Source organism: Musa acuminata, chromosome BXJ1-6 (assembly GCF_036884655.1).
Source record: "Musa acuminata AAA Group cultivar baxijiao chromosome BXJ1-6, Cavendish_Baxijiao_AAA, whole genome shotgun sequence".
Classification (NCBI taxonomy): domain Eukaryota; kingdom Viridiplantae; phylum Streptophyta; class Magnoliopsida; order Zingiberales; family Musaceae; genus Musa; species Musa acuminata.
This window is the reverse complement of record NC_088332.1, coordinates 40,809,489-40,835,858: the sequence shown is the minus strand read 5'-3', so window position 1 is coordinate 40,835,858 and position 26,370 is coordinate 40,809,489. Positions and strand designations below refer to the sequence as shown.

Genomic DNA, 26,370 nt, shown 5'->3' with positions numbered 1-26,370 from the left:
CTCTTATTGACTCTTATTTGATCTCATCAATAGGATAAAATAATTAAATGACTTATTGGATATTCAATAAGATAGGGTCTATGGTAGGTATCTCATATCCAATTCTCTACTCATCACAATGTCTACTATATATGTGTGACCCTCTAAACCCAATATCAAGCTGGCCATGAGTCATACCAATCAGAACTCCATCTGTCTTAGTGAAATATTATCTACATAATAATTCACTCGACTCATCGACTGTGGATGTACTAGGCCACTACGTCGTAGTCCCCAAATGGTACACAAAAATCAAATTCTTTGGACATGTCTATCCATAGTTATCGTATACCTATAGTCCTTCATTCATCTAATATTCCAAGACCGGTAGGCATGGTGTTGTCAGACTCATATGGTTTCTACTCTAGTCTCGCTCTAATCGGATTCTTCCGTAGAACTCTTTCTCTCTCAATCTGAATGACCATAGCTAGGGATTTGTCTGAGCAAGAATACATGAGATATTTCTATCATGACACCGAGAGTGGATGATCCTCTATCGACACTCAATAGTTATCGTAAAGTTAGCTACCACTCCTGATGACCGGTTGTGCTAGATCTGAAACTTTCAGACCTATATGTCCGGTATCAAAGAGTGGAGTACTCATACAGAACATTTTTGATATCTTAAGTCTACGGACCAGATACACCATTGGGAATACAAAATCGCTGTCTGACAATAAGACATTATCAACCATTCAACATTCCAAAAATGAATCAATTAGTGAATTCATTCTCCAAAGAGCACATGTATTGTATCCCTAATGTCCCTATACGAGCAGCAATGTGACCAGCTGCATTCATTAAATTGACAAATATACAACACACCATTCTGTCCGGTTATCTCGATATCCCTCTTGAGTAACCTATGACAAGGGTTATTTAAGATATGTGTTTAAAGGTGAATCGATCACATTATCGTGATCTAATCACGATTCGATTCCCTTTTCACATATCCATAGACATCACAATATATTCAAGAATATAAAGTAATAAAATGTCAAATAATGTTAATAAGTAAACAGACTACGTGTTAAGTCACACATGTCATCACTCACGTGATTGGCTTGTAGGGCACCTATGACTAGCAGGGTTGACATGTCTTTGGATAATTAGCCTCTCAAAATATTACATAAGCATTTCTATAAGAGAACCTCACTCCTAAGCATCCTTCACCAATTTCACCAATTTCACCATTCTTTTATCGCAACAACCTATCTTCTTTAATTGTCATTGGATTAACTCAAACCTCATACTAACCCTGATGCTAATTCAATGAACTATGGTTTTTTACTTTCATCATAATAGTTATGACTAAGACTTCGTTGGCTTGACCTAGCAGGTCTAGGTGCATACTAGATGATGCTTATGACAGGAGGGAGAAGGTCGGAGAATGTCATTATTTTAGTCGAGACTTTAAGATTAAACTATGAAGCAAAAAAATATAGAATTGAAGTATAAATTTATAATAAATCTAGAATGATATCATGTACCTTTTGATAACATCATTAAATCTGATATATCGAATATGGTGAAGCCTTGGAAGATTTAAATATGAAAAACTAGACCTTGTGGGACCATTATAATTGATGTAACTGAAGAACTATTGATGAGAAAATCTCAAGAAGGCCTTGTAATTATGTAAATGAGAGTAGAGAATCTAATAAAAGACAATATAAGATAGTCATGCCATCTTGGTACTCCCAAGATTAGGATTCTCTTTTTTTTACCAATCACTTTGATCACAATCTAATTAAACCACTAATAAATCATATCCTATGTTATTGAACCACATAATCAAACATTCTTTTATTAGGGTCGTTGAGTAAATAAGATATAAAATAAAAGTCTAAAAATCATAATAAAAACTAAATTTATTTTCAAAATAAATTTATCCAATTAGATTATTAAATTTTCAAACATTTGTTATATGTGTACATAAAGTTTACCTTATGTCCAATAAATATAATAATACTATATTAAGCCTAACTAATAATTTGAGATATAATGATTATGTTATTCATGTCATAAATTCTCCATTGTTGTACAATAATATTAGCCTTTTCTAATATATTTTATAGTGAACCAATAATTTTATCATAGCAAAATAATTTAATTATCATAGTCTAACATACTATGTCCATACTTCAATTATGTACATCTTATTTTTCTTTTTTTAATATAATATATTGACCAAAATAAGATGATTTAGTTATGTTAATCTAATTTAGCATCTAGATTTTGGCTATAAGTTAGTCAACTCGAATCAAGCCCAATACCCAACTTGATCGAAGTCCGATAAGCTAGTCAATATTGAGCTTGACCAAATTAGGTAAAAAATAGGCATTTGGTCCAAAATTAGATTTGATTGACAAAAATAGGATTACATTGTGCTTAATATATGTCAAAATACAATTTGAGTAGTCAAATTCAGTTTGGGTCAAAATATCCATTAGGTCAACTCAAACTCTCTCAAAATTTTGTTTGAGAGAACCCTACTCTTAGCTAGCCTTCAACAATTTTATCAATCTTGAATCGCAACAACCTATTTTATTTAATTGTCATTGAGTCAACTCAAAATCCACTTTAATCCTAACACTAATTCAATGAATTTTTTTCTATTTGTCACAAATTTTTTTTTCTATTTGTCACAAATTTCATACTGACAACTAAGACTTTCGATGGCCTGACTTAGTAAATCTAGGTGCTCACTATATTGTGCATGAGAGGGAGATGTGCTAGGAGAATATTATTGTTTTAGTCGGGACTATAATATTAAACTATTAGGAAAAAAATAGGATTAAAATCTAAATTTATCATAGATCAAGAATAATATCTTTTGGTAACATCATTAAATCTAATACCTTGATCATTATGAATCATTGGAAGATTTATATATAAAAACTAAAATTCTCCTCTCTTATTGTAAGTATAAAATTTATAATATTCTTTAAGTTATATGAAAAACTTTTATGTTAAGATTGAAATCAAATAATATCATATCAAATTTAAGACACATATCTTTCTATGTCATTTGAAAAAGAATCTCTGATCTAAGGATACTGTCTCTTAGATCCGAATAACTTTAGCTTAAATGATGTATCCAAGTCTTCATTCATACACGACAGCCCTATCAGTTAAAACCGTTTTATCCCTCACTCGCCACGTCACAAGCGGCCCCGCTGCCACCGTCACACCCCAATTCCTTCCTTCGTCCCTCCAACGAACTGCCCGCCTTTTCCGCCCACCATTCTCTATCATCCTCACCTCCCCCTTCCTCTTCTTTTATCACATCTCGTCTAGATCGCATGATGACAGACTTCGTTGCATTGTATTACAGCACAATCCAAAAAGGACAATGTGATCCCTATAAATACCCACCCCACTCCACTTTGTTCACCACAAGCAGACGCAGTCGTCCCACGCGATGGCGAGCCTGGCCTGTGCGCTCCGCTTCCTGTTGGGCGCCTTCGCATGCTCGGCCGTCGCTGTCGCCGGTAGTGCTGCATTCGTCGCGAGGCAAGGCACGCAGTTCGTCCTCGAAGGTTCCCCCTTTCTCTTCAGCGGGTTCAACTCTTACTGGATGATGCATGTCGCGGCCGAGCCCGTCGAGCGGGCGAAGGTCACCGAGGTGCTCCGTGAGGCCGCGGCAGGGGGTCTCACTGTCTGCCGGACGTGGGCATTCAGCGATGGTGGTGACCAGCCACTGCAGGTCTCCCAGGGAAAGTACGATGAGCGAGTCTTTCAGGTAGTGCAATGGCTGCAGCCGCTCAAATCTAAGCCTAGTTTTGCACCTAACCACTGATCAAAGCATGATATATTTACCACTGTTATATGATCAGGGACTTGATTTTGTGATTTGGGAGGCTCAAACGCGTGGTGTTCGCTTGATCCTGAGCTTGGTTAACAATGTCAAGGACTTCGGAGGCAGAGCTCAAAACGTGCAATGGGCGCGCAATGCAGGCGTAGCTGTAAACGGAGAAGATGATTTCTACACCAACCCAGTAGTTAAGGGATACTACAAGAACCATATCCAGGTATTTATCATGCAAATGATGTTATAAGATCGTAGTGTATACAGTCATCTTGTACATGAGCTCATGTCATGAACATTATTCCATCATAAAGATGACCTATGGAGTTCCTTTCTTGTCCCTGCGTCGACCCCTCTTCCACTTCTTGTACAGCTGACGTTGCATGCATAATAGACTGAGCTCTATTCATCTTTTTCTTTGTGTCTGTTTATTTCGACTGACTGCGAAGAGTGTTGACACGAATCAACAGCATCACCAACGTAGCCGACAAAGACGACCCAACGATCATGGCATGGGAACTAATCAACGAGCCTCGTTGTCAAGCAGACTAGTCCTGGAAAACTGTGCATGTGAGTGTCATACATACTCTCTTTCTTTATGTCTGCAATCCACGAGGATACATGCGGACAGGCTTATTCGCATGATTACTTCGAATACATGTGGACAGGCTTGGGTTCGAGAGATGACCAGTAATACGAAGTCCCTGGACAACAGATACATGCTAGAGATAGGAATGGAGGGCTTCCATGGAGATTCCACGCCAGAGAAGAAGCACTATAATCCTGGTTACCAAGTAGGAACAGACTTCATCAGTAGCAATCTCATTGACGAGATAGACTTTGCGACCATCCATGCATACCCAGACATCTAGTAACGTAGCTAACTATCAAGTGTAATCTACATATATAACAACCAATATTGATTGAGATGGATCTCCTACATCATCAAGCTCTCGGGGAAGAACGATGGATCGCACACCGCCTTCGTGCGACGGTGGATGTGGAGCCACTGGGATGACGCCATGAAAACACTGATCTTTGCTGAGTTCGGGAAGTCAAAGACATTACAGTCTATGTTGAAAACATGGAGATAAAAGAAAAAAAAGAATGGGCGATTTAAGAAGAAAATGATAATCTCATTATATTTTTATTTATTTTTACAAAATCATATTTGATATAAAGGATGCATTACGAATGTTCAAATGCATCATTTTTAATATTTGAAGGATGCTAATGAAAATTTTAAAAAATATCTTATAATATTCTCTAAAATCATAAGATTGATACTAAGTAGACTCTTTCTCTCACATATATTTTACAAGATAGAATTTTATTTATTTATTTAAAAAATATTTTATATTCATTTATATTATTATATCATTTATTTATTATAAATCCGGGTCATACAAATTTTTTTGTAAGGTTATATACATTCATTTTATTTATTTATTTAAGTAATTTTTTATTTTTTTAATAAATATTAAATATATTAGAAGGATAAATTTATCATATTCAATAAACTTTTTAAATATAATTTTATCAAGCAATATTTATGTCAATACATATTTAAAATATAAATTTTATCTATTATTTATCAAGCACTTCAAGTATTATACAACTATGCATTCATTCAAACTCTCATCTTTAAATACATATTAAAAAAATATAAATGTGTTTACATCAATTAGCTCATTCAAACTCGTCAATCAGTCGATTGAGCGACCAGCAGCAATACTTTTCATGTGGGTGGATAATGGGCCATAACAATGGCCTCTGTAAAAGCCCATTAATAGTTTGATGAAGACCGATGCTATCTGATGGACCCGAACGAACCCCACAGCTATAAATGTGGAGGCGTTCCTGCCGCGGCTTCCCTCGAGCCATTCCAAAACCCTATCTCGAGCCCTCGTTTCTGTAAAAGCCCATTAATAGTTTGATGAAGGCCGATGCTATCTGATGGACCCGAACGAACCCCACAGCTATAAATGTGGAGGCGTTCCTGCCGCGGCTTCCCTTGATCCATTCCAAAACCCTATCTCGAGCCCTCGTTTCTGTAAAAGCTCATTAATAGTTTGATGAAGGCCGATGCTATCTGATGGACCCGAACGAACCCCACAGCTATAAATGTGGAGGCGTTCCTGCCGCGGCTTCCCTCGATCCGTTCCAAAACCCTATCTCGAGCCCTCGCTCTTCCTCCTCAAATCCTGATCCTACATTGCTTTACTTCCCTTTTCCTTCGGCAACTCGATCGATCCGGCCGTCGGAGCTCTCTCCAATGGCGGATCACGAAATGGAGGTGGAGGCCGCTCAGGTGGTTGCAGAAGCAACAGAAGACGAAGCAGAGGCACTGGAGGCAACGGAAGCACCGACGGACGACGATTCCCCTTTCGCTCCCAATGAGACCACGACCGCGACAGCCGCCTCCGGAGACCACAAGCGGAAGCTCGAGGATCTCGAGCCCCGCGACGAGGCCGTTGGGAGCGCACGCGTTAGGGAGCGTGCTTTTTCAGGGGCGGAGCCGATGAGATCGGCTCGGTCTGCATCGATGCGGGACCTCTGTCGAACCCGAGCGCATACCAAGAATGAGCCCTTTCAGGCTCTGTTTATGAGAGATTTACCCGACGGAGAAGTGGATGCCCCCCTCGAGCCGCGCTGGTCGGGGCTAACTGTTGGGAGCCGAGTCTGGACAGATGGCTCTTCCGCTGCGACGTTCGTCCGAGGTGGACTTGTCCCGACGATCGCGAAACAATTGTCTAGTTTATCGTCAGAGGTGCTGATAGAAAAGTCCGCCAAGTCTTTAGTCTGGGTAAAGGCGTCCTTTGTTCTTCTGTCTCCGTTAAATCCTTCTTCGACTTTTGATTTATGCCTTTGCTGCGCAGAATCAGCACTACCATATGGCGCTGATAGATCGGGTCCATGATGCGGGTCGGGTGATCAGTTGCATGGGAGACGAGATCATCGAGCTTCGCAACCAAATAGAGGAGCTGAAGGTTGGACTCGCGGCTGAACAGCGAGCAGTCGATCTAGAAGGGGAGGTTGCTCAACTGAAGTTGGAGCTCGGGGGTGCTAAGCGGCAGCATGGTGAGCTTCGGGAAAAGCTCGGAGGGGTCGAGCAGAAGCTTGCGGAGACTCTGTGTATGCTGAAGGAATCCCGCTGGAGGGTCCGCTCGATGGAGGGCAAGCTGCTATATATATCACGAAACCTAGAGGCAGCACAAGTGAAGGCAAAGAAAGCCGAGGAAGCCCTTGCTGAGGAAACCCGAGCGGCTCTTAAAAAAGACAAGAAAGCTATAGCAGAGTACAAGGAGTCGCGCGGCTTCCAACTCGGGTTGCAGAGGACGGGGCAGGTCACTTATGAGTACGGATATCGGGTTGCTCTGGCTAGGTTTCGTGCTCGGTATCCTGATCTAGAAATCGAGGAAGACCCCTTCGTCAACCTTCCCGAGGACGATAACGTGCAGATGCCAAACGAAGTCCCATTTGATGATAGCGTGGACCTCCCCGAGGCTTAGGATTTCCTTCGGGATGTATTTTGTTTTTTTGTTTTTTTGATGATCGATTGAGTGCTGTTTTATTTTGTACGCTACGATCGATCGAGTCGTGAAATCTTTTTTCCTTATAAATGAAACTTTTCTTTAAACCGATGGCTTGTACAAGGTTTTGTTTTTGTGTTTTTTATAAACGTTGGACTTTTGCGTTGAGACTCCTTACTCGACCTGATAGGGTTCGATCTGGCGAGAAGTCGAGAGGCTTATCACAGTTTTAGGCATATGAGGGCTTTATCTTAAACGTAAAATTTCTTGAAGTTTGATATGTGTCAGGTCATCAGTAGTCAATTTCCTTCGTGTGTTGTTAGGTAGTAAGTCCCGTCTTGGACCATGTTGGTCACCTAGTAAGGATCCTCCCAACTTGGGGCCAGCTTGCCCCGAGCATGTGTCGGGTCACTAACCTCAACCTTTCGCAGGACTAGGTCGCAGACCTTGATTGGTCGAGGATGCACCCTTCGGTTGTAAAGTCTTGCCACGACCCTTTTAGGCCAAGGCTCAAAGGTGTGTTAGCCTTTCATTCCTCATCACGGTCGAGGTTAGCTCAGAGCCTTTTTTCTGACATACCTTCTTCAATATTTTTGACCTGAGGTGTCGGAAAAACAACTTCAAGTGGGAGCACTGCCTTTGTTCCAAACTCCAGACTGAAGGGTGACTCTCGTGGTAGTTTTTGGTGTAGTTTGGGATGCCCAAAAGATGCTCTGGATTTCGTCGACCCACGTGCCATGCGCCTTGATGACCCTTCTTTTTAGGCCTTCTAATATTGCTCGATTGGTTACTTTGGCAAGGTCGTTGGTTTGGGGGTGCGTAACCGAGCTGAATCTTAGTTGAATTCTGTAATTCTGGTAGAACCCTTTGAATTTTGCATTGTTGAATTAGACTCCATTGTCGGTGATGATGGCCTTTGGGATGTCGAACTGAGTGACAATATTTTTCTAAACAAAGCCTTCGACTTGTCTTTCAATGACGGATGGTAAGGGCTCAACCTCGACCAATTTGATAAAATAATCTATCCCGACGATAAGGAATCTCTGTTGTCCTAAAGTGGGGGAGGAGGAATGGGTCGAGGAGATCCATTCTCCATTGCGCAAAAGGCCACGCGTAATCTATCGAGGTCAGGGGGACCATTTGCTGATGTTGCACCCGAGCATGCTTCTGGTATTGCAGACATTGTTGCACATAGGTGATGACATCCCATCACATGGTTGGCCAGCAGTAGCCTTGTCTGAGGATTTTGAAGGCTAAAGTTTGGCCATCGATATGCTCTCCGCATATACCCTCATGGGCCTCAATCAGAACTGTTTGGGCTTCTTCGGGAGCCAAGCACTGAAAGAGGGGTTGGCTAAATGATCTTCGGTAGTGCTGGTTGTTCTCTTCATAGTACCAAACCTAGGTGTGCCAAAGTTGTCGGGAGGCGATCCGATCGGTTGGCAACATCCCATCCTTTTTGTAACAGAGAATCTCCTCCATCCAATTTGGAGTCACCTCGGTCATGGCGACATCCCCAATTATGATGGTTCATAAGGGGAGCTTTTCGACCTCCGAGGGGGATACTTTCGACCCTCGTCCTGAGGTGAGTTTTGCTAGTGCATATGCTTGTGCGTTCTGTGCCCGAGGCACCCTCATCATCGTGAAGTGTCGGAAGCGGCTAGCAAGTCATCATGCCTCGGATAAGTATTTTGTATAGTCGCATCCCAAGTTTCATAGTTCCCGCTGATGTGGCTAACCACCAGTTGTGAGTCGGTGGAGACTTTGATCCTTTTTACTTGTAGTTCCTGGGCTAGCCGAAGCCTAGATAGGAGTGCTTCGTACTTGGCTTCATTGTTGGTAGCTTTAAACTCAAAGCACAATGCGTGCTTGAACAGTTGGTCATCCGGCCCTTTCAAGACAAGCCAAGCTCCTCTTTTGGCGATAGCTGACCCATCGACATACAAAATCCATTTTTGTTCGACACATTCACGAGCACTATCTTCGATGGGGGCTAGCTCCGAGACAAAATCCGCAATAGTATGAACTTTGATGGCCTTCCTCGGGATGCATTGGATGTCGAAATCTTCGAGCTCGACCGACCATTTGAACATTCGTCCTGATATGTCGAACTTGGAGAGAATCTGGCGTCGCAGTTGGTTGGTTACCACCTTTATTGTGTGGGCTTGAAAATATGGGTGCAGCTTTCTAGCCGCTTGCATTAGGGCTAATGCCAATTTCTTGATCGGTTAGTATTATTCTTCGGGCCCATTCAAGATGTGGCTAGTGCAGTAGATCGGTCGTTGTGTCCCTGCATCATCTCAAACTAGGACAAAGCTGACTGTGCGTTCGGATGCTGCGAGCTAGAGGCTGAGTGGTTCGCTCGGGATGGCCGAGGCGAGCTGAGGTAGTTGGGCAAGATGTCCCTTGAGCTTCTCAAAGGCTTCTTCACATTCTAAAGTCCACTCGAAGTCTTTGAGATGCCTTAAAGCTCAAACGAAGGGAAGGCATTTATCTCCTGATCGGGCCAAAAATCGGGCAAGGGCGGTTAGCCTTCCCGTAAGGCGCTGCACCTCCTTTATCGAGCAGGGTGGCAGCATGTCAATTTTGGCTTGAACCTTTTCGGGGTTTGCATCTATCCCCCTCTGGTGAATGATAAAGCCGAGGAACTTGCCAAAATTGACTCTGAAGGCACACTTGGCGGGGTTAAGGCGCATGTCAAACTTTTTGAGTGTTTGGAATGTCTTAGCTATGTCTACTAGATGGGCGTCAGCGAGCTTTCTTTTTACGATCATATCATCAACATATACCTCCATGTTTCTCCCGATCTGATACTTGAACATCTTATTAACCATCCTTTGGAACGTCGCTTCAACGTTCTTCAGTCCAAAGGGCATAACCTTGTAGTAGTAGACTTCTTGGTCTGTGATAAAGGCGGTATGCTCCCGATTTTCGGGAGCCATTTTGATTTGGTTATATCCCGAGAAAGCATCCATGAATGTAAGGAGCTCGTGCCTTGAGGTTGTATCGACCAAGTAATCAATCCTTGGGAGGGGATAGCAATCCTTTGGGCATGCTTGATTAAGGTCGGTGTAGTCAACACACATCCTCCAGTTTCCATTAGATTTTTTGACGATGACTACATTGAATAGCCATTGAGGATAATTTGCCTTGGCTATCAACCATGCCTCCAACAGACGATCCACCTCGTCACTAACTGCTTTTTGTTGTTCAGGAGCAAACTTCCGAGGCCTCGGCTTCACCGGCCGCGCTTGTGGGAAGATATTTAGGCAGTGTTATGCGACCTTGAATCAATTCCTGGCATGTCTCTTGATGACCAAGCGAAGACGTCAGCATTTTTTATCAAAAAGTTGATGAGTTGGACTCGTTCGTTTTCTGGGAGCTCAGATCCAAATTTCACGATCTTGTTCGGTTGACTTTTTTCCAAGGGGACTTCCAATATATGTTCGGTTGGCTCAGGATGAAGTGGCAGCTTAGCGACATCTCAAGAGTCGGGCACGAGTGACTTGGGCTCCTCGATGGTGACCGATAAGGTGGTAGTGCCGAGGGGTGAGATGGAATCCCCGATGAACCCGGTAAGAGCCGAGGCCATATGAACGAGGTCTTTTTTGATTAAGCCGAGCTTCTGGAAGGCATCGAAGTACAGGATGTCAGTTGAGCTCCCGATGTCTACCATTATTCTTTTGTCTCGAGCATTGGCAATCCTAACCGAGATCACCATGGCGTCATCATGGTCGGGGTACTCGGCATCCCCTGCTAGGAAGGTGATCTCGTGCTCATCCCGTTATCTAGGACTCTTTTCCACAATTGCTCGGGCATAGGCTTTTCGTCTCGATGCGTTGTCTCCTTCGGAAGCTAGACTGTCGAAGATAACATCAATATGTTTTTCTACTAGGCCCGGGGGGTGCGAGGAGTATTCCCGCAGCTTCTTGAGGTGGCATCCGAGATGGCCCCTGCGGATGAGCTCCTCGATTTGGTTTTTTAGGTCATGGCACTCCTCAGTGTCATGACCATAGTCGTTGTGGAACCGATAATTTTGGAGTGATCTTTGAGCTCGTGCAAAGTCTTCATCAGGTTGGGCACTCTTAGGAGCCCCTTCTCTATGATTTGGAGGAAGATCTTCGTTCTCAACAAACCCAAGGGTGGGAGCAAGGGCCTTGGGAGCGATGACTTAGATCGGTCGAGCCTTCTTCTTAGTGGGCTTGAGGGTTACCCTTTGGATTGCTCTGTGTGAGGCCTCTTGTGCTCCTCACGCTTTCCCGCCACTAGCACATATTGATTTGCGCGTTGGAGCATCTCGGGGATGATCGTTGTCGGTCACTCAACCAACGACCAAAAGAATCTAGACGGTCGTAGGCCCATCAAGAATGCTTGCATTATTAGTGAGGGGTGGGCGTTGGAGACTCGTTAGATCTCGACAGTGAAATGAGCGATGAAATGAGAAAGGGGTTCATCGTCCTTCTAACTCAGACTGAGGAGCATGGTTGTGGACGATTTTGGTCGTGCACTGGCCAAAAATTGAGCTTGAATTCCCTTGCAAGCTGGTCAAAAGATGACACTAAGGCCAGCCTAAGTTGGCAGTACCACATTTGAGCCGAACCTCGGAGAGTGGTGGGGAATGCCCAACACATTAGGGCATCGGAAATGCCATATAGGGCCATCCTGGCCCGAAAGGCGAGGACGTGCACTGCTGGGTCGGAGTCGCCATCGTAAGCCTCGAGCATAGGGAGGCGGAAGTTCAGTGGTATTAGTTTGTCTTGGATTTCTTGCACGAAGGGAGACCCTACTGAAGAAGTCTCCTCGAGCTCTTCTTTGGATTTGTGAACCTCCCTTTGGACCTCGTTGAGTCATCGGTTGACTGAGCACAACTAAGCCTAGAGAGAGTCCATCGAGTCGGATGATAAGGTGTCATGCTTGGGGTAGCTCGGGGAGGTGCGTCGGAGACCTGGGTCGTTGTGCTTTGGTGTCAGCCTCGGATTCCCTGATTGCTCCTCAGGTGACGGATTAACATACGTTACTCTGGGTTGCTGAGGGACCAGAGAAGGCTCTCACAGTGTGGTGACAGGGGTTGGTTGGTCCTGTGACAGCGACGATTGGGGCAATGCCGACTGCTGGGCAAGGTGGGTAATGAGGGGGATGATAGTTTGCATCATCCCTGTTAGGGCTTGGACTTGGTGTGTGAGGCTAAAGAATGCCTCGGTTGAGATAGCAGACTGTCCCATGGTGGTCCTGGGAGGTGACAGCCCGATATCATTAAACAACCACTAGTAGCGGCTCGAGGTTGCAGTCGAGGTATTTCCTTCTAGGCTCAAAGGAAGTGGGAGTTGCCCTCCAAACCCAAAGGTCGGGTGAGTCGGGGGTGGCTCTTCTCTGGGGTGCTCTCCCGGGTTGCTCAGTTGGAGGCATTCCTACAACATCAGACCCTCCTTCTAATGCTAAAATGTTAAGGAACCTTTACGCCATGGCTGAAGTGTCAGCACGACTCGGTTTGATCCCGAATGCACAAGGTTGCCCATGCGAATGCTCGGATGGTGGAAGTGGGCATCAGGTCGGGTTGAGTTCAAGTCTCATCTCCCGAGTGCGGCTTTTCCCTTAGCGAGTTGCTTGCTTCTTTGTTGCCGAGCTCATGCACATAGGTTAAGGTCGGGAGGGTGATTTCCTAACTCGACTTCTCCGAAGTTTAAGTTAGTGTTGAGTGGAGTAAGAGGAAGTTAAATGCTTGAGGTCCTCCCCTTTGCGTCGATCAAGGGTCGGTCGTACATGGCTCATTAATTGTTGTTGACTCCTCGGACGGTTGGCTTGTACCCGGCGGACAAGCATTGACCAACCTATATGGACCAGCGCCGTTCCGAGCTTTTCAGAATGGCTCTACGATTTTTGGCGTTGTCTTGTACGGTGCCGAACAACACTAGGACAAGTGGTCCCCTTGTTCAGGTTCGAGGTGTTGCATCGTGTCAACCTACAGCTCCTTTGTGGACACCATCATAGTCACTAGACTGCTGCCAAGTAGATAGTATCGAAATATGTCGTACCACTATGGAGTTCTCTTTCTTTTCCCTACGTCGACCCTTCTTCCACTTCTTGTACAACTGACGTTGCATGCATAATAGATTGAGCTCTATTCATCGTTTTCTTTATTTGTTTATTTCGAATGACTGTAGAGAGTGTTGACACGAATCAACAGAATCACCAACGTACCTACAAAGACGACCCAACAATCATGGGAACTGATCAACGAGCCTCGTTGTCAAGCAGACTACTCCGGGAAAACTGTGCATGTGAGTGTCATATATACTCTCATTCTTTAGGTCTGCAATCCACGAGGATACGTGTGGACAAGCTTATTCGCATGATTACTTCGAATACATGTGGACAGGCTTGGGTTCGAGAGATGGCTAGTTGTACGAAGTCCCTGGACAACAGACACATGCTAGAGATAGGAATGGAGGGCTTCTATGGAGATTCCACGCCAGAGAGAGAAGCACTATAATCCTGGTTACCAAGTAGGAACAGACTTCATCTGTAGCAATCTCATTGACGAGATAGACTTTGCGACCATCGATGCATACCCAGACATCTGGTAACATAGCTAACTATCAAGTGTAATCTACATATATACCAACCAATATTGATTGAGATGGATCTCCTACATCATTAGGCTCTTGGGGAAGAACGATGGATCGCACACCGCCTTCGTCCGGCGGTGGATGTGGAGCCACTGGGATGACGCCATGAAAACACTTAAGAAGCCACTGGTCTTTGCTGAATTCGGGAAGTCGAAGACATTAGTCAGAGGAGACATTAAGTCTGTGTTGAACATTGTGATAAAAGAAAAGAACGAATGGGCGATTTAAGAAGAAAATGATAATCTCATTATATTTTTATTTATTTTTATAAAATCATATTTGATATAAAGGATGCATTACGAATGTTCAAATGCATCATTTTCAATATTTGAAGGATGCTAATGAAATTTTTTAATTTTTTTAAAATATCTTGTAATATTCTCTAAAATCATAAGATTGATACTGAGAAGACTCTTTCTCTCACATATATTTTACAAGATAGAATTTTATTTATTTATTTTTAAAAATATATTTTATATTCATTTATATGATTATATTATTTATTTATTATATATCCGGGTCATAAATTTTTTTTTGTAAGATTATATACATTCATTTTATTTATTTATTTAAGTAATTTTTTTTTTATATTTTTAATAAATATTAAAAATATTAGAAGGATAAATTTATCATATTCAATAAACTTTTTCAATATAATTTTATCAAGCAATATTTATGTCAATACATATTTAAAATTTAAAATTTATCTATTATTTATCAAGCACTAAAGCATTATACAACTATGCATTCATTCAAACTCTCATCTTTAAAGACATATTAAACAATATAAATGGGTTTACATCAATTAGCTCATTCAAACTCATCGATCAATCGATTGAGCAAAAAGCAATACTTTTCATGTAGGAGGATAATGGGCCATAATAATGGCCTATTGAAAAGCCCATTGATAGTTTGATAAAAGGCCGAGGCTATCTGATGGACCCGAACGAACCCTACACGTATAAATGTGGAGGCGTTCCTTCCATGGTTTCCGTCGAGCCATTCCAAAACCCTATCTCGAGCCCTCGCTCTTCCTCCTCAAATCCTAATCCTACATTGCTTTACTTGCCTTTTCCTTCGTTAACTTGATCGATCCGGTCGTCGGAGCTCCCTCCAATGGCGGATCAAGAAATGGAGGTGGAGGCCGCTCAGGTGGTTGCAGAAGCAACAGAAGACGAAGCAGAGGCACTGGAGGCAACGGAAGCACCGAAGGACGACGAATCCCCTTTCGCTGCCGATGAGACCACCATCGCGACAGCCGCCTCCGGAGACCACAAACGGAAGCTCGAGGATCTCGAGCCCCGCGACGGGGACGAAGAGGCACCCCTCAAGAAGCAGGAGGTGTCTACCGAGGCCCCGGTACCGGTCGTTGACGAGCCCGGATCGGGGGATGGGGAGGTCGCCGCGTCTGGTAACCGCTTGTTTTAGGCGAACCCAGTGCTGATCTCGTTCTTCTTTGGTGTTTCAATTGGCTCTCGATTGGGATTCCTAGGGTTTCTATGCTTGTTTGCGATTTTGATTGCTTCTTTTTCTTTAGAAACGAATCTCACTGAGACACTGGCTATTGTGCAGAGGAGGTGAAATCGGAAAATGCTGAAAGCTCTGAGCCAAGGATTAAGGATACTGATGCCGTTGATGTGAAGACCGATGCTCAGAAGCCGCACCCTGATGGAGAAATTAATGGTTCTGGTATTGATTTTTTTTGCATGCATCTTCTTTGTTATCGGCGTTGTCCATTGAATTTGTTTGAACTCGTGCTTGACATTTTATCTTAAGAATTTGTGTGGTTGGTGGCCTTTTCTTTGGATGAGTTAGGATGATCTTGGGATCTTGTTGCCCGTGTTCTGAGCATCTGAAAGTTCGAGAATATTCTTTAAAGTTTGGTCATTTCCATTTAGTGACATTTTTAATTTATTGCTTCAACGGTAGCTAGCTCAAAGCTCGTACTGTTAGCACAACTAATCGGACTAGATAATTGTCTGTAACTGATGGGATGTTCCAGGGTTGTGTGAAGGGAATTCACTAAGGATGATATAGCTGCCTTTGTCTGATCACTTGTGTGCCGTATGCATCCACTAGATGATTGCATATGTATATCTATTGTCCAATGGATACCTAAGGAAGATAGATGATTAGACAAGGGCAGCTATGTGATCCTTCTTTAATGAACAATGGAGTGGTTCTAATATGCAATTTTGCTTTGTATCAGTCAGTATATACTGGCACTATTGGGGACTTGCATTGCCCAATTTATGTCAGTACAAATGTGGTACAAGGTTTGCTTTCTCTCTCTCTCAGTCACTTTCATGACTGCACACTTTTCGCCACCCTCGGCCTTTCAGCCATGCGCCTCTGTTCCTCTGCCACAGCTACCTCTATTCTAATCCTTTGTTGCTGCTGCCTCCTCACCTCATCTTCTCTTAGTCCTCTTCTCCACCTCTGCCTCGTCGTCTTCTCCTCCTCTTCCTTCTTCTGTTACTATGGTACGTATATGCATTGCATGTGTAGGTATGCCGGTTTGTATTGGACTTGTACTAGGCCAGTAACCACCATGGGTGTAGTACCAAAATTGTAATTCTTGGTCGTAACTTAAATTTTTGTCCTATATGAGATCATAGCCTGCTTGGTTATGGATATTTAATCTTTCTTTTTACAATTTCGTGATTCTAGTTTTGAGTTGATTGCTTCAGTTTATTGGAATGAACTATAGTTTTGGAGAAAAAGTATGATTCAAGTTAATAACATTTTAATTTGTTTCTTAATGTACACAGTGGCCATTGATGCTGGCAAAGAGTTACAGGAATCAGAAACTCAAGCAGTGGGAAATGGTAAGGTTCCTTCTGGTCAAGATTCCCAGACCACCATAGTGCCTCCAGCAGATTTGGGCACAACATCCCATAAAATTGAAGTTCCTAACAATAAGGTATTGCATGACATTTATCATTTCATTTTTCATCATTTTTATTCTAACAGAAACTTGAACTTTATCCTATTAAGTCATGAATGTCAAACACTACAGTGATATCTTTGTGTTTCTTATACTTAATGTCTCTAATGAGTTATATCTGCAAAAGCTTATTGTCCCTGTATTATTGATATTCTTAACTACATTATATGTTATTAATAGAGTTTTCTTCACTCAAATAATATCTTCAAGAAACAAAATTTAGGGATGTTAAATTAATCTCCTTTAGTGCACCAGCTCAGAACCAACTGTCCATCTGATCTGATAAACATTCATGGTGGCATAGTTTGGGTAAAGTTTCACTTATTATATGTTAGATTTGCCAGTCTGCTGTATGCTTAAATAAGGGGATTCTGATTGTTACAGCAGTTCATAACTATAGTGTGTTGCTTAGGTTTTTTTTTCTTTTTCCTGATGAACAATGACTGCAAAAATCAAGTAAAATGCTATTATTTGGCTTAGCATCACTACTAACGTGGAAGTTGATTCATCTTGATGTGACTCATTTTGCCAACTAATGTGCAGCTTCGTTACTAGGAGAACATGCTGACATGTGAAACTATAAAAAATAAATTATCCTCCCTCTAAAGATCTTAAGCATGGTTTGTCCTGTCGGTCTATACTGGTGTACTGACCAGCTGTCGGTATGGTGCATACCAAGTTATACTAAGTCATACCGAGTGTATCAACACATGATACATGGGGCATACTAATGTACCACCCGAACCGGTCCTTTATCGGATTGGTATGTACCACCCATACCGAACAGTATATTATGGTATGATGAACCTTGTTCTTAAGGTTGAACCTATAGGAGGAGCATTTTGGATGAACTTTTTTACATTACTTGGATTATTTTCAGGCAGTCTATCTAACTGACTAGATGTTGGCTAATCATCTTCGCAAAAAGGATTGGCCATTCAGTTGATTTGCACTTAAGCAAAATCTAACTGGATGTTCTTTAGATGCTTCTTCATGTTTGCTGGGCCAGGAAAATGTTTATAATGTTCTCTCTTGCTGATGTGCTTATAATGATTTAGTTAGGTCTTATTGATGCTTCTGTCGATGGTTATTTTTAGTGTCTTGTAAAGGAGTAATCAAGAAGTTTATTTTTTATTTCAATCAACAACTAATAATATTGGGCAATTAGAGATATATAAGATCTTCATTTGATATTTAATGAACTAGGCTCATCTGCTTTGGAGTTGCAATACCGAAACTGAAATTTGGTGATGAACTTATAGACTTTGGAAGCATTTGCCATCACCAGTGTTTGACAAAACAATGACAATCCACTTATATTCTCTTTTTGGATTTCTAGTATTATTGATTACACAATTACTATTTCCTAAGTTGATATTTGAGACATCGTGTACAGGTTGGTGTTCTTATTGGTAAAGCTGGGGAGACAATAAGGTACCTGCAATTCAACTCAGGGGCAAAAATTCAGATAACAAGAGATGCTGAAGCTGATCCACATGCCACTATTCGACCAGTGGAACTAATAGGAACCCTGGAGAGCATTAACAAGGCAGAGAAACTGATAAAGGATGTAATTGCTGAGGTTTATTATCTCCCAAAACTTCACATTTCTTCTCTTTTGTTATTTCTTGTTCTATTGATAAATTTTAGCAGATTTTTCAGTTTTCAACATTTTTTTCCATTCTTAGGCTGATGCAGGAGGTTCCCCATCACTTGTTGCTCGGGGCTTTGGTACTATACAATCTGGTGGAGAACAATTTGAGATTAAAGTACCAAATGAAAAGGTATGTGTTGTATGAATACATATGTTTTCTGTTACCTTTCTTTTTACACTGTTTATTCTTCCGTAGGTTGGTCTAATCATAGGCAAGGGTGGTGAGACTATAAAAAATCTACAGACCAGATCCGGTGCTCGCATACAGGTAGAGATCATTCATTTGAGCATAATTTGAGATTTATTAAAACTGTACTGGTTTTTCACTATGCACTTGATGAGTGTCTGCTGGCTTTCATCTGAATTTGCTACTTCGGTTGTTAGTTGATACCGCAACATCTTCCTGAGGGTGATGCGTCAAAGGAAAGAACTGTACGAATAACTGGAGACAAAAGGCAAATTGAATCTGCCAAAGAAATGATCAAGGATGTAATGAATCAGGTCTGTTGTGAAGCACCATTAGTTCTTGCGTTGTGATTACTTAGCCAGCCTTTTAGTTTCCACTTGATTGGTTATATCATTTTGAATTCATAGTTTTTAGTTAATTCTAACTGAATCAAATGTTGGTGAGCTGGTTATTTTTCATCACTATCATAGTGGCAATTCGTTGCAAAATTCTGTTTGTAATTGACTATGGAATAGAATCAATGTGTGTGTTGACAATCCTTCATCTGGTATCTTTTTAACTAGTTAATAAAGTGGTAGGTGGAAACTCCAATAGGCGATTAAAATCACAATCTGGACTATATGATCACATGATCTTGCGATCAAGCTTGTGTCCTTATCCATCCAAGCGGATTTCCATTCAGCTTGGATTGACCTTTGAGTTGACTCGGTAAAATTAGTTAATTCAAGTTTATTGAGTCAACTCGAGGATTCACTAAAAGGGGGCAAAAAAGAAGAAAAAGATAAGAGCTCATACTCCAGACGAGGCTATGAAACAAACCCTGGCTTCACGTTCCTCTTTGCTGCTGCTACCTTTGTTGGCCAAGCTGCCTTCATATAGTTATAAAAAATATTCATAAATTTCTATCAGTATATTTATGGTTAAAATTGATTGTCTACTTCGTAGGATCTTGTGATTCTACAATCCCATTACAACCTAAGTTTATGACCCGTTTTACAATCATAAGTAGGAAAGTGAGCTTGACAACCTTACTAATATGATTAGAAATGAAGGTGAAACCTGGAGGTCCAAGGTTTAGAGGAGAAGTTGTCCATTCAACCTCATTAGAAGGGTACAGAGAAAACAGCAGTCATATGCAACCTTTTTAACTGTGATGACTTTGGTGTGCCAATATTCAATGTTCTTTAAACAAAAGTCTTCTGATGGTTGCAACTTTTAAGTAGAAACTTCTGGATTTTCAATTATCACTATCTCGTTCAAAATCCTTTTTTTTGGTGTGTGTGTTTGAGGGATTAACACTCACAGGACAGTCAGATCGGCCATCATAAAGAGGGTGAGTAATTTGGAACCGTCTCATCATCTTTGGAAGAGCTGATTCTTTGCTTTTTAGTAATCAGGACTTTGATGTTCTGAATGATTTTGGGAAGAGCTGCTTGGCCTTGCTGCTGAACCAGATGAGGCTGAAAGTGGGCTAAACTTTAGTTTGCTCTGACTCAATGCATCTGTTGTTGTTGAACTTGATTTGCATCCAAATGTTGCATAGATTGTAACACACTATTCGGGAGTTGTCTCAACGAACTCTGCCTTGGTAACTGACATGAGATTCAGTAACTTACTGATAGATTTGATGATAGTTGAATCCTTTTCAGGACTCAAGATAATGTTTTAATAATCTTAAATAGCCTCAAGAGGACTCAGAAGAATAACAAGATCTTTCTAGAGAATTAGAACTCTAGTCATAGAACTACAAAGATTATGTTTTTTGATTGGGCTCAGACTGGACCAGAGTGTTTCATGGTTGATTATGATGACCATAATTATCACATTATCTCCACTGATCTTACTTTTTATTTCAAAAACTAATCTTAGTTATCAATCTTTTGGTACATGGAACATCACGGCTGGCTGCTGGTCCCATGAATACCAAACTATGGTAACTTGGTTCTGATTTTTCAATTTATTCTCTTGTCATCCTCTTATTGTCCTGTGTTTGTGACAGTCTGCCAGCAACATGGTGAGTCGGTAAGGATTTAGTCCATTTAATCACTGATCTCATGATCTCAGTCTCCCTCCAGAGGCATGGGTTGTTTTTTTAGATCTTATGCCAATTCATGCAGCATAAGGGGGATGTTGATGCTATGATATAAAAATAAAGCATCCATGAGATCATCAAGAAAATTACAAATTTCTTGTTGTTGATGGGCGATAACACTGGGTCTGAGCTGATTTTGATACTTTAGATTTTCTTTTCATCTTTAAGAGATTTACATCAAGTTTCTTGTCATTAACAGCTGAAAATAGAGTGGATCTGAGCTGATTTTGATATGTTGGCTTCTTTTCAGTCTTCAAGAGAATTTTAGTGTTATTTTGTTATTGATGGGTTAAAACAGAGTGGTGTGAGCTGATTTTGATCTTTTGACTTTTTTTCTGTTCATAAACAACAGAACGAAATATGTTATGGTGAATGCAGAGAAAGGGTAGAAGTAAAAGAATCATATGTAATCAGGATCAAGCTAATCTTAATGGAATTTACTTCTGTACCAAAAACATTTTGTTGTGCCGACTTCTACTTCCAATCAGGATCACTACCTTTTTTCTGGTGCTATCTTCTGTTTTGGTTAGTCATTCTTGAGGTAGATGCTGTATACATAGTTTTTGAGAATCCATGTGTTGTTTTTGGCATCTTAAAACATAAAGGTAAACTTTATGTTACTGAACTTATCATGATCACATGCCTTCTGGAAGACAATAATTTAGTAATGAGCGTTTTCTTGTAAGTATCCTTTCACCAAAAAATTTTAATGAGGGATTTTGGATGCATTGTTAAATCTGATCTGCCAGCTTAGATCACTTGAATGGGGTAATCATTATCTGTGAGAAGAAAACAATTGTTTAGTCGGACTGTTTTGAAACCAGCAATCTACTTGTGCTATACTAGTGGCTTGTGAGAAGAGAAACTTTTTTGTTGCAACATTGAACATAATTTTTCTACAGATTTTCCATCATATGTATAAGATTTTTATATGTACTACATTTCTTGGTCAATTAAGTTCATTTCTTTTGGAGTGTTATATTGACAACATATCAACTATCACAATCATGGTTTCAGTGGCAACTGTGACACACGACTTAGGTTTCTGATTTGTATAGGATGTCTTGTTAGTTGGTGTTAGATTTCTCTTTTTACCAGGTTGAAGCTTTGATCCTGCGAAGTAATAATACACTTCCAATTTTTTCTTTGTTTCTAATTGTTTTGAGTTAGATAAAGATTGCTTCAGATGTTTTGTTGATTATTATTTATTATATGTTATCAATGTTCTAAAGCAAGGTCCCATTGTGACATTGGCTCCTGTTAGTGAACATGCTGGCCTGTAGAAAAGAAAACATTTGTTGCGATGATGTTTTTAACTGAAGTAAATACAATTGTCCTGTTTTAACTGCCACCAGTAACATGCTTTTGGAGATTCTGTAGGTCTTTTATAATATGATGATAGGACTGAATTTATGCAGATCCTTTGTATCGTGTATGAAGGATAATATTTCTGCCTTGGTGACCTTTGGTAAATTAAAGATGCTATTCCATGTCATCATCCATCTACCTGCTTAGAATGGCCAACCTTTTGTTCTTGCCAATGTGGAGTCTGGAACCTATACACTAATTGCTCATTTTGAGAATGACTTTTTTTGTCAAAAAAGTCTAACAGTTGCATGATGAACGTAAAACCTGCTTGCTGCCAATTGCACTGGTTTAATTGTGCTGAAGGTGCCAATTTCGAATTGGTTGGCTTTCATAATGCAGATTTCACTATGCCTTCCAATTGAGGTCAACAATGGTTTCTTGGTGTAGCAAAAAACTTCCATTCATGAGTCTCATCTACAGAAGAGGGATATGTGGCTTTAGCCTTTGCCATTGAAGAATTTTTATAGTTGGTAAGACTGCTTAGACTTAAGATCAAATTATTTTGTAGAAGTACCATGATAGCATTGGTGTTATTTAGTATCCTGGATGCTCCAGCCATGTGCCATGCGATTAGATAATACGTATCTTGCACAAAATCATTACTGCCTCATGATTGAGTGGTATCCATGTTTGTCAGTTTGTAGAGTATCATGTATATACCCATCAATCTAAAAGCTCATGAATCTGTGTTATCATATGATGACAATACCTGTATCTTGTTCCCTGACAACCTGAATTATCAAACTTATGCGACACATATATGTACAAAGTTTTCTCCATTAGCCAAATCTTCTCTTGCTTCACCTAAACACAGTATAATTAGCTACTGCTTCTTGAATGTTTCTTGCATTAATCAAGCAGTTGTCTCTTTTTTATCATCTTCTCATGTAGATGATAAATCTGATGGGTACTGTTTTTCCATTACAAGGAGTTCCATGTCAGTTGAGATTATCAAGGGGTATGATATATGTTTAACTTCTGATATATCATGAAGCAGTGCTGATGGGGGGTCATGCTCACAATGTTTGTTGAATTGGTGATATAGGATCTAAGTGCTGGTTCTTTAGATTAAAAAAAAGGCTTTCACCATGTATTTTGTTCAGGAGCTAACTTTTCAATTTTTTAGTGGTAAAGTATTATAGTCTTGTTTCTATAGTTAATGTTGTAACTTGCTGATTCCTTCACATAGATTCTCAGTTGTGATTGACTTGTATATGCTATAAATGGCAATGATGTTAGCATCTGGTGTAAACAAAATACCTGCTTTTCCATCTCATTCTTAAAGTTCTTGTTGTGCAAGAAGAATGTCATGGGATCTTATAATCAAAATAGAGTTAAGCATGTGGAAGGAAATTAAGCTTTTGTATGCAATTATCCTCTGGCAATCTTGTTCATAAAAGGTTTTGATGGAAGTAGGCCAGTTGCCAACAGGTATTTCAAATTTCACTAGCCTGGAATGACAGCAGAAGTCTACATATGAGGTTGTTTAACTTCATTTATTTCATTGAGAATGATTCCTTAGTAGTTGTTTTGGGGCTAAGTATTTTGCCTTCTAATTATGCACTTGAACCATCAAGGTTTTAGGTTCTTCTATCTGTTGGTTTGCTGTCTTATTCTTATTAATGCCATTTTTTGATGACAGCACATTTCTTGCATATTTTTCACTGTGCAAATATGATTACCTTTTGGAATAAACTTTGAACTAGGAGTTATGTTTTGCTTGCTATAATGATTGTTGTTAATTCTCATCTGCATCGTGCAAAAGTAAGCACCAGTAAGTACTCCTCTGTAACTGGGATAGACTTGTATAATTACAATGGCATGCTTTGCTTGAATATTTAAGCCATAATTTTGTTTTAGTTTTTTTCTATCAGGTTCTGAAGACTATCTGTGGTTTTGTTTTACAATGCTTGTTTCATGCTTATATATATTGTCATCTGTATTACTTGGATATCGTTGCTAATTCTTGACGTTAATATGAATTTGAAATCCTTGACATTCTCGTATCTTCCTATTCTGGCTAGGAGTTTATTTGTGCATTAAATGATGTATGTTTTTCAGCTTAATGTTTCAGCTTGTCTGTTATTTTATTTACATGAATCTCCAATTTTCCATCTCTTGTTAAGTAGTATTGCTTTTGTGAGTATATCTACACTTGTTCTATTTGTTTAACAAAGTTACCTGTGTTATTTTTATTTCTGTTTTAAAATTGATTCACATTGTGTTTGATTTTTTGCATCACTTGTTGAGAATGATATAGTGAAGTGGTTGATTTCTTTTTGTACTTTGAACAGTTTCTTAATATGTTGTTTCTGGCTAGTTGGGACTTTGTGTTCTGGCAATTTGTTATCAGCATTGGTCGAGATTGTTTATTTATTTTAACTGAAAAATTGATATTGGCAGACACCTAGACCATCACCTCTCTCGGGTTACAGCCAACAAAACTATCGTCCTCGTGGGTCTACTGGCATGCCCCATTGGGGAGCCCGAGCAACAGCTCCCACACAACCAGCCATGGGCTATGAGCACCAGCAAAGAGGTACGTATCCACCAACTCAGACAACACAGTATCCTCAGCCTTATGGTGGCTACTCTCAGCAGCCCGCTCCACGCGGCGGCTTTAGCAATACAGGTTGGGATCAGAGGTCTGTTCATAACACTTCAACTGGTGGATATGATTATTACGGTCAAGGTGGCCCGAGTGCTGGAAGCCAAGCGGCAATGCATAATCCCATGTCTGGCCCATCTCAAGCACCTGTGAGTTATGGACAGTCACAAGGTCCAAACTATGGGCATCCAACTTCTTATGGACAACCTGCTCCCACTCAACAAAACTATGGTCAGGGATATCACGAGCCCAGGTATGATAGCCAAGCACCAAGCCAGCAGTTCTATGGTCAGCAGACAATGAGTTCACAGCCAGGAGTCTATGGCCAAGGAACTACTCCCCAATCTGGTTTCGGTCAGCAACAATCATACATCAAACCCACTTATGGTGTGCCTCCTCAGGAGGTGCCTCCATCCTATGGTGCACCCCCTCCTCAGGATGCGCCACCATCTTATGGTGTGGCCCCAAGAGCAAGTCAATCAGGGGACTCAACTTATCAGGGCCAAGCGCCATCATCCTATGGACCTGGCACTCTGACTCAGCAATATCCATATGGTTCCAACCCACCTTCTCAACCAGCACCATCCTACAACCAGACTTATGGGCCGGCATCTGGTGCTATGGATGGGTACGCCCAGCCGCCATCGGCAGCTTACACCCAGCATGGCGGGCAAGCAGCCGCACCTGGCTATGGCCAAGGTGGACAGCCAGTGGCTGCGTACACTCAGTCAACTTCACAGCCTGCCGGTTATGGGCAGTACGCATCAGCTCAGCAGGGTTATGGTGACCCTACCTCAGGTAATGTGAATTATGGATACCATGGTGGTTCTGCTGATGCAGCATACGGGAATGCCATTCCAGGTGCAGGTTACAGTGCTCCAGCCCAGCAGCCATCAAACCCTTCTGGCTATTATGATCAATCTGTTGCACCTCAATCTGGATATGGTAGTCAGCCTGGCTATACCAAAAGTGTCTCACCTCAACCTGGATACGGTGGCCAGTATGATTCTGCTCCCATGTATGCTCATCACTGATGCAAACTATAGGAGGGATTGTTGCTATTAGCTCTAGTATCACTGCGTATATGACCTTTCAGCGGTCAGATTTATATCATGGGCCCGAGACCCTATGATATGTTGTTGTCTCTTTACCTTTTCAATGGTTTAGTTTGACTGGTTTCTATGTAAACACATGAATATTTATGCGCGCATGATGTCAGGTTAACGTGGAGTTCAGGTGGCCTTCGGTTCTTGTGTTCTTTTTCCGGTTATATCTTGTGAGTGGCAGGGAATATGATTGATGCATTTTTGATGACCTCAATGAAGTGATCAATCTCAGAATGTGCTGCTTGTTCTGTTGAGGACGCATTCCTAGTCATCATCTGTGCTTGATAATGGTTTGGTTGCTGTTCACAGGCAGATGGCCATCTGTGATATGATCCAAAGCATTCTGCCTCTAAGCTCACCCTATTTATTTTCCGTGGGTAACACCAAACGCGGCAGTCT

At 41.2% G+C, this 26,370-nt stretch overlaps 2 protein-coding genes and 1 pseudogene across 3 annotated transcripts; all 3 read left to right on the top strand.

The window, feature by feature from the left end:
* The first annotated feature begins 3,463 nt into the window (after window positions 1-3,463).
* LOC135677540 (mannan endo-1,4-beta-mannosidase 5-like) lies at window positions 3,464-14,237 on the top strand (annotated as a pseudogene).
* Window positions 5,771-7,506, top strand: LOC135677007 (uncharacterized). Its single transcript, XM_065188832.1, has 2 exons — window positions 5,771-6,656; window positions 6,730-7,506. The coding sequence occupies exons 1-2, from the start codon at window positions 5,946-5,948 to the stop codon at window positions 7,360-7,362; spliced, it is 1,344 nt and encodes a 447-aa protein (XP_065044904.1). The 5' UTR covers window positions 5,771-5,945; the 3' UTR covers window positions 7,363-7,506.
* Window positions 14,238-14,992: 755 nt separating the features above from the next.
* LOC135677006 (uncharacterized) lies at window positions 14,993-26,116 on the top strand. 2 transcript variants are annotated; one of them, XM_065188831.1, is made up of 8 exons: window positions 14,993-15,420; window positions 15,582-15,692; window positions 16,781-16,932; window positions 18,353-18,538; window positions 18,645-18,740; window positions 18,807-18,878; window positions 18,995-19,111; window positions 24,661-26,116. In XM_065188831.1, the coding sequence occupies exons 1-8, from the start codon at window positions 15,126-15,128 to the stop codon at window positions 25,897-25,899; spliced, it is 2,268 nt and encodes a 755-aa protein (XP_065044903.1). In that variant the 5' UTR covers window positions 14,993-15,125; the 3' UTR covers window positions 25,900-26,116. The 2 variants fall into 2 exon arrangements, with proteins under 2 accessions (XP_065044903.1, XP_065044902.1); XM_065188830.1 differs by having other exon boundaries at window positions 15,582-15,698.
* The last annotated feature ends 254 nt before the right edge of the window (window positions 26,117-26,370 follow it).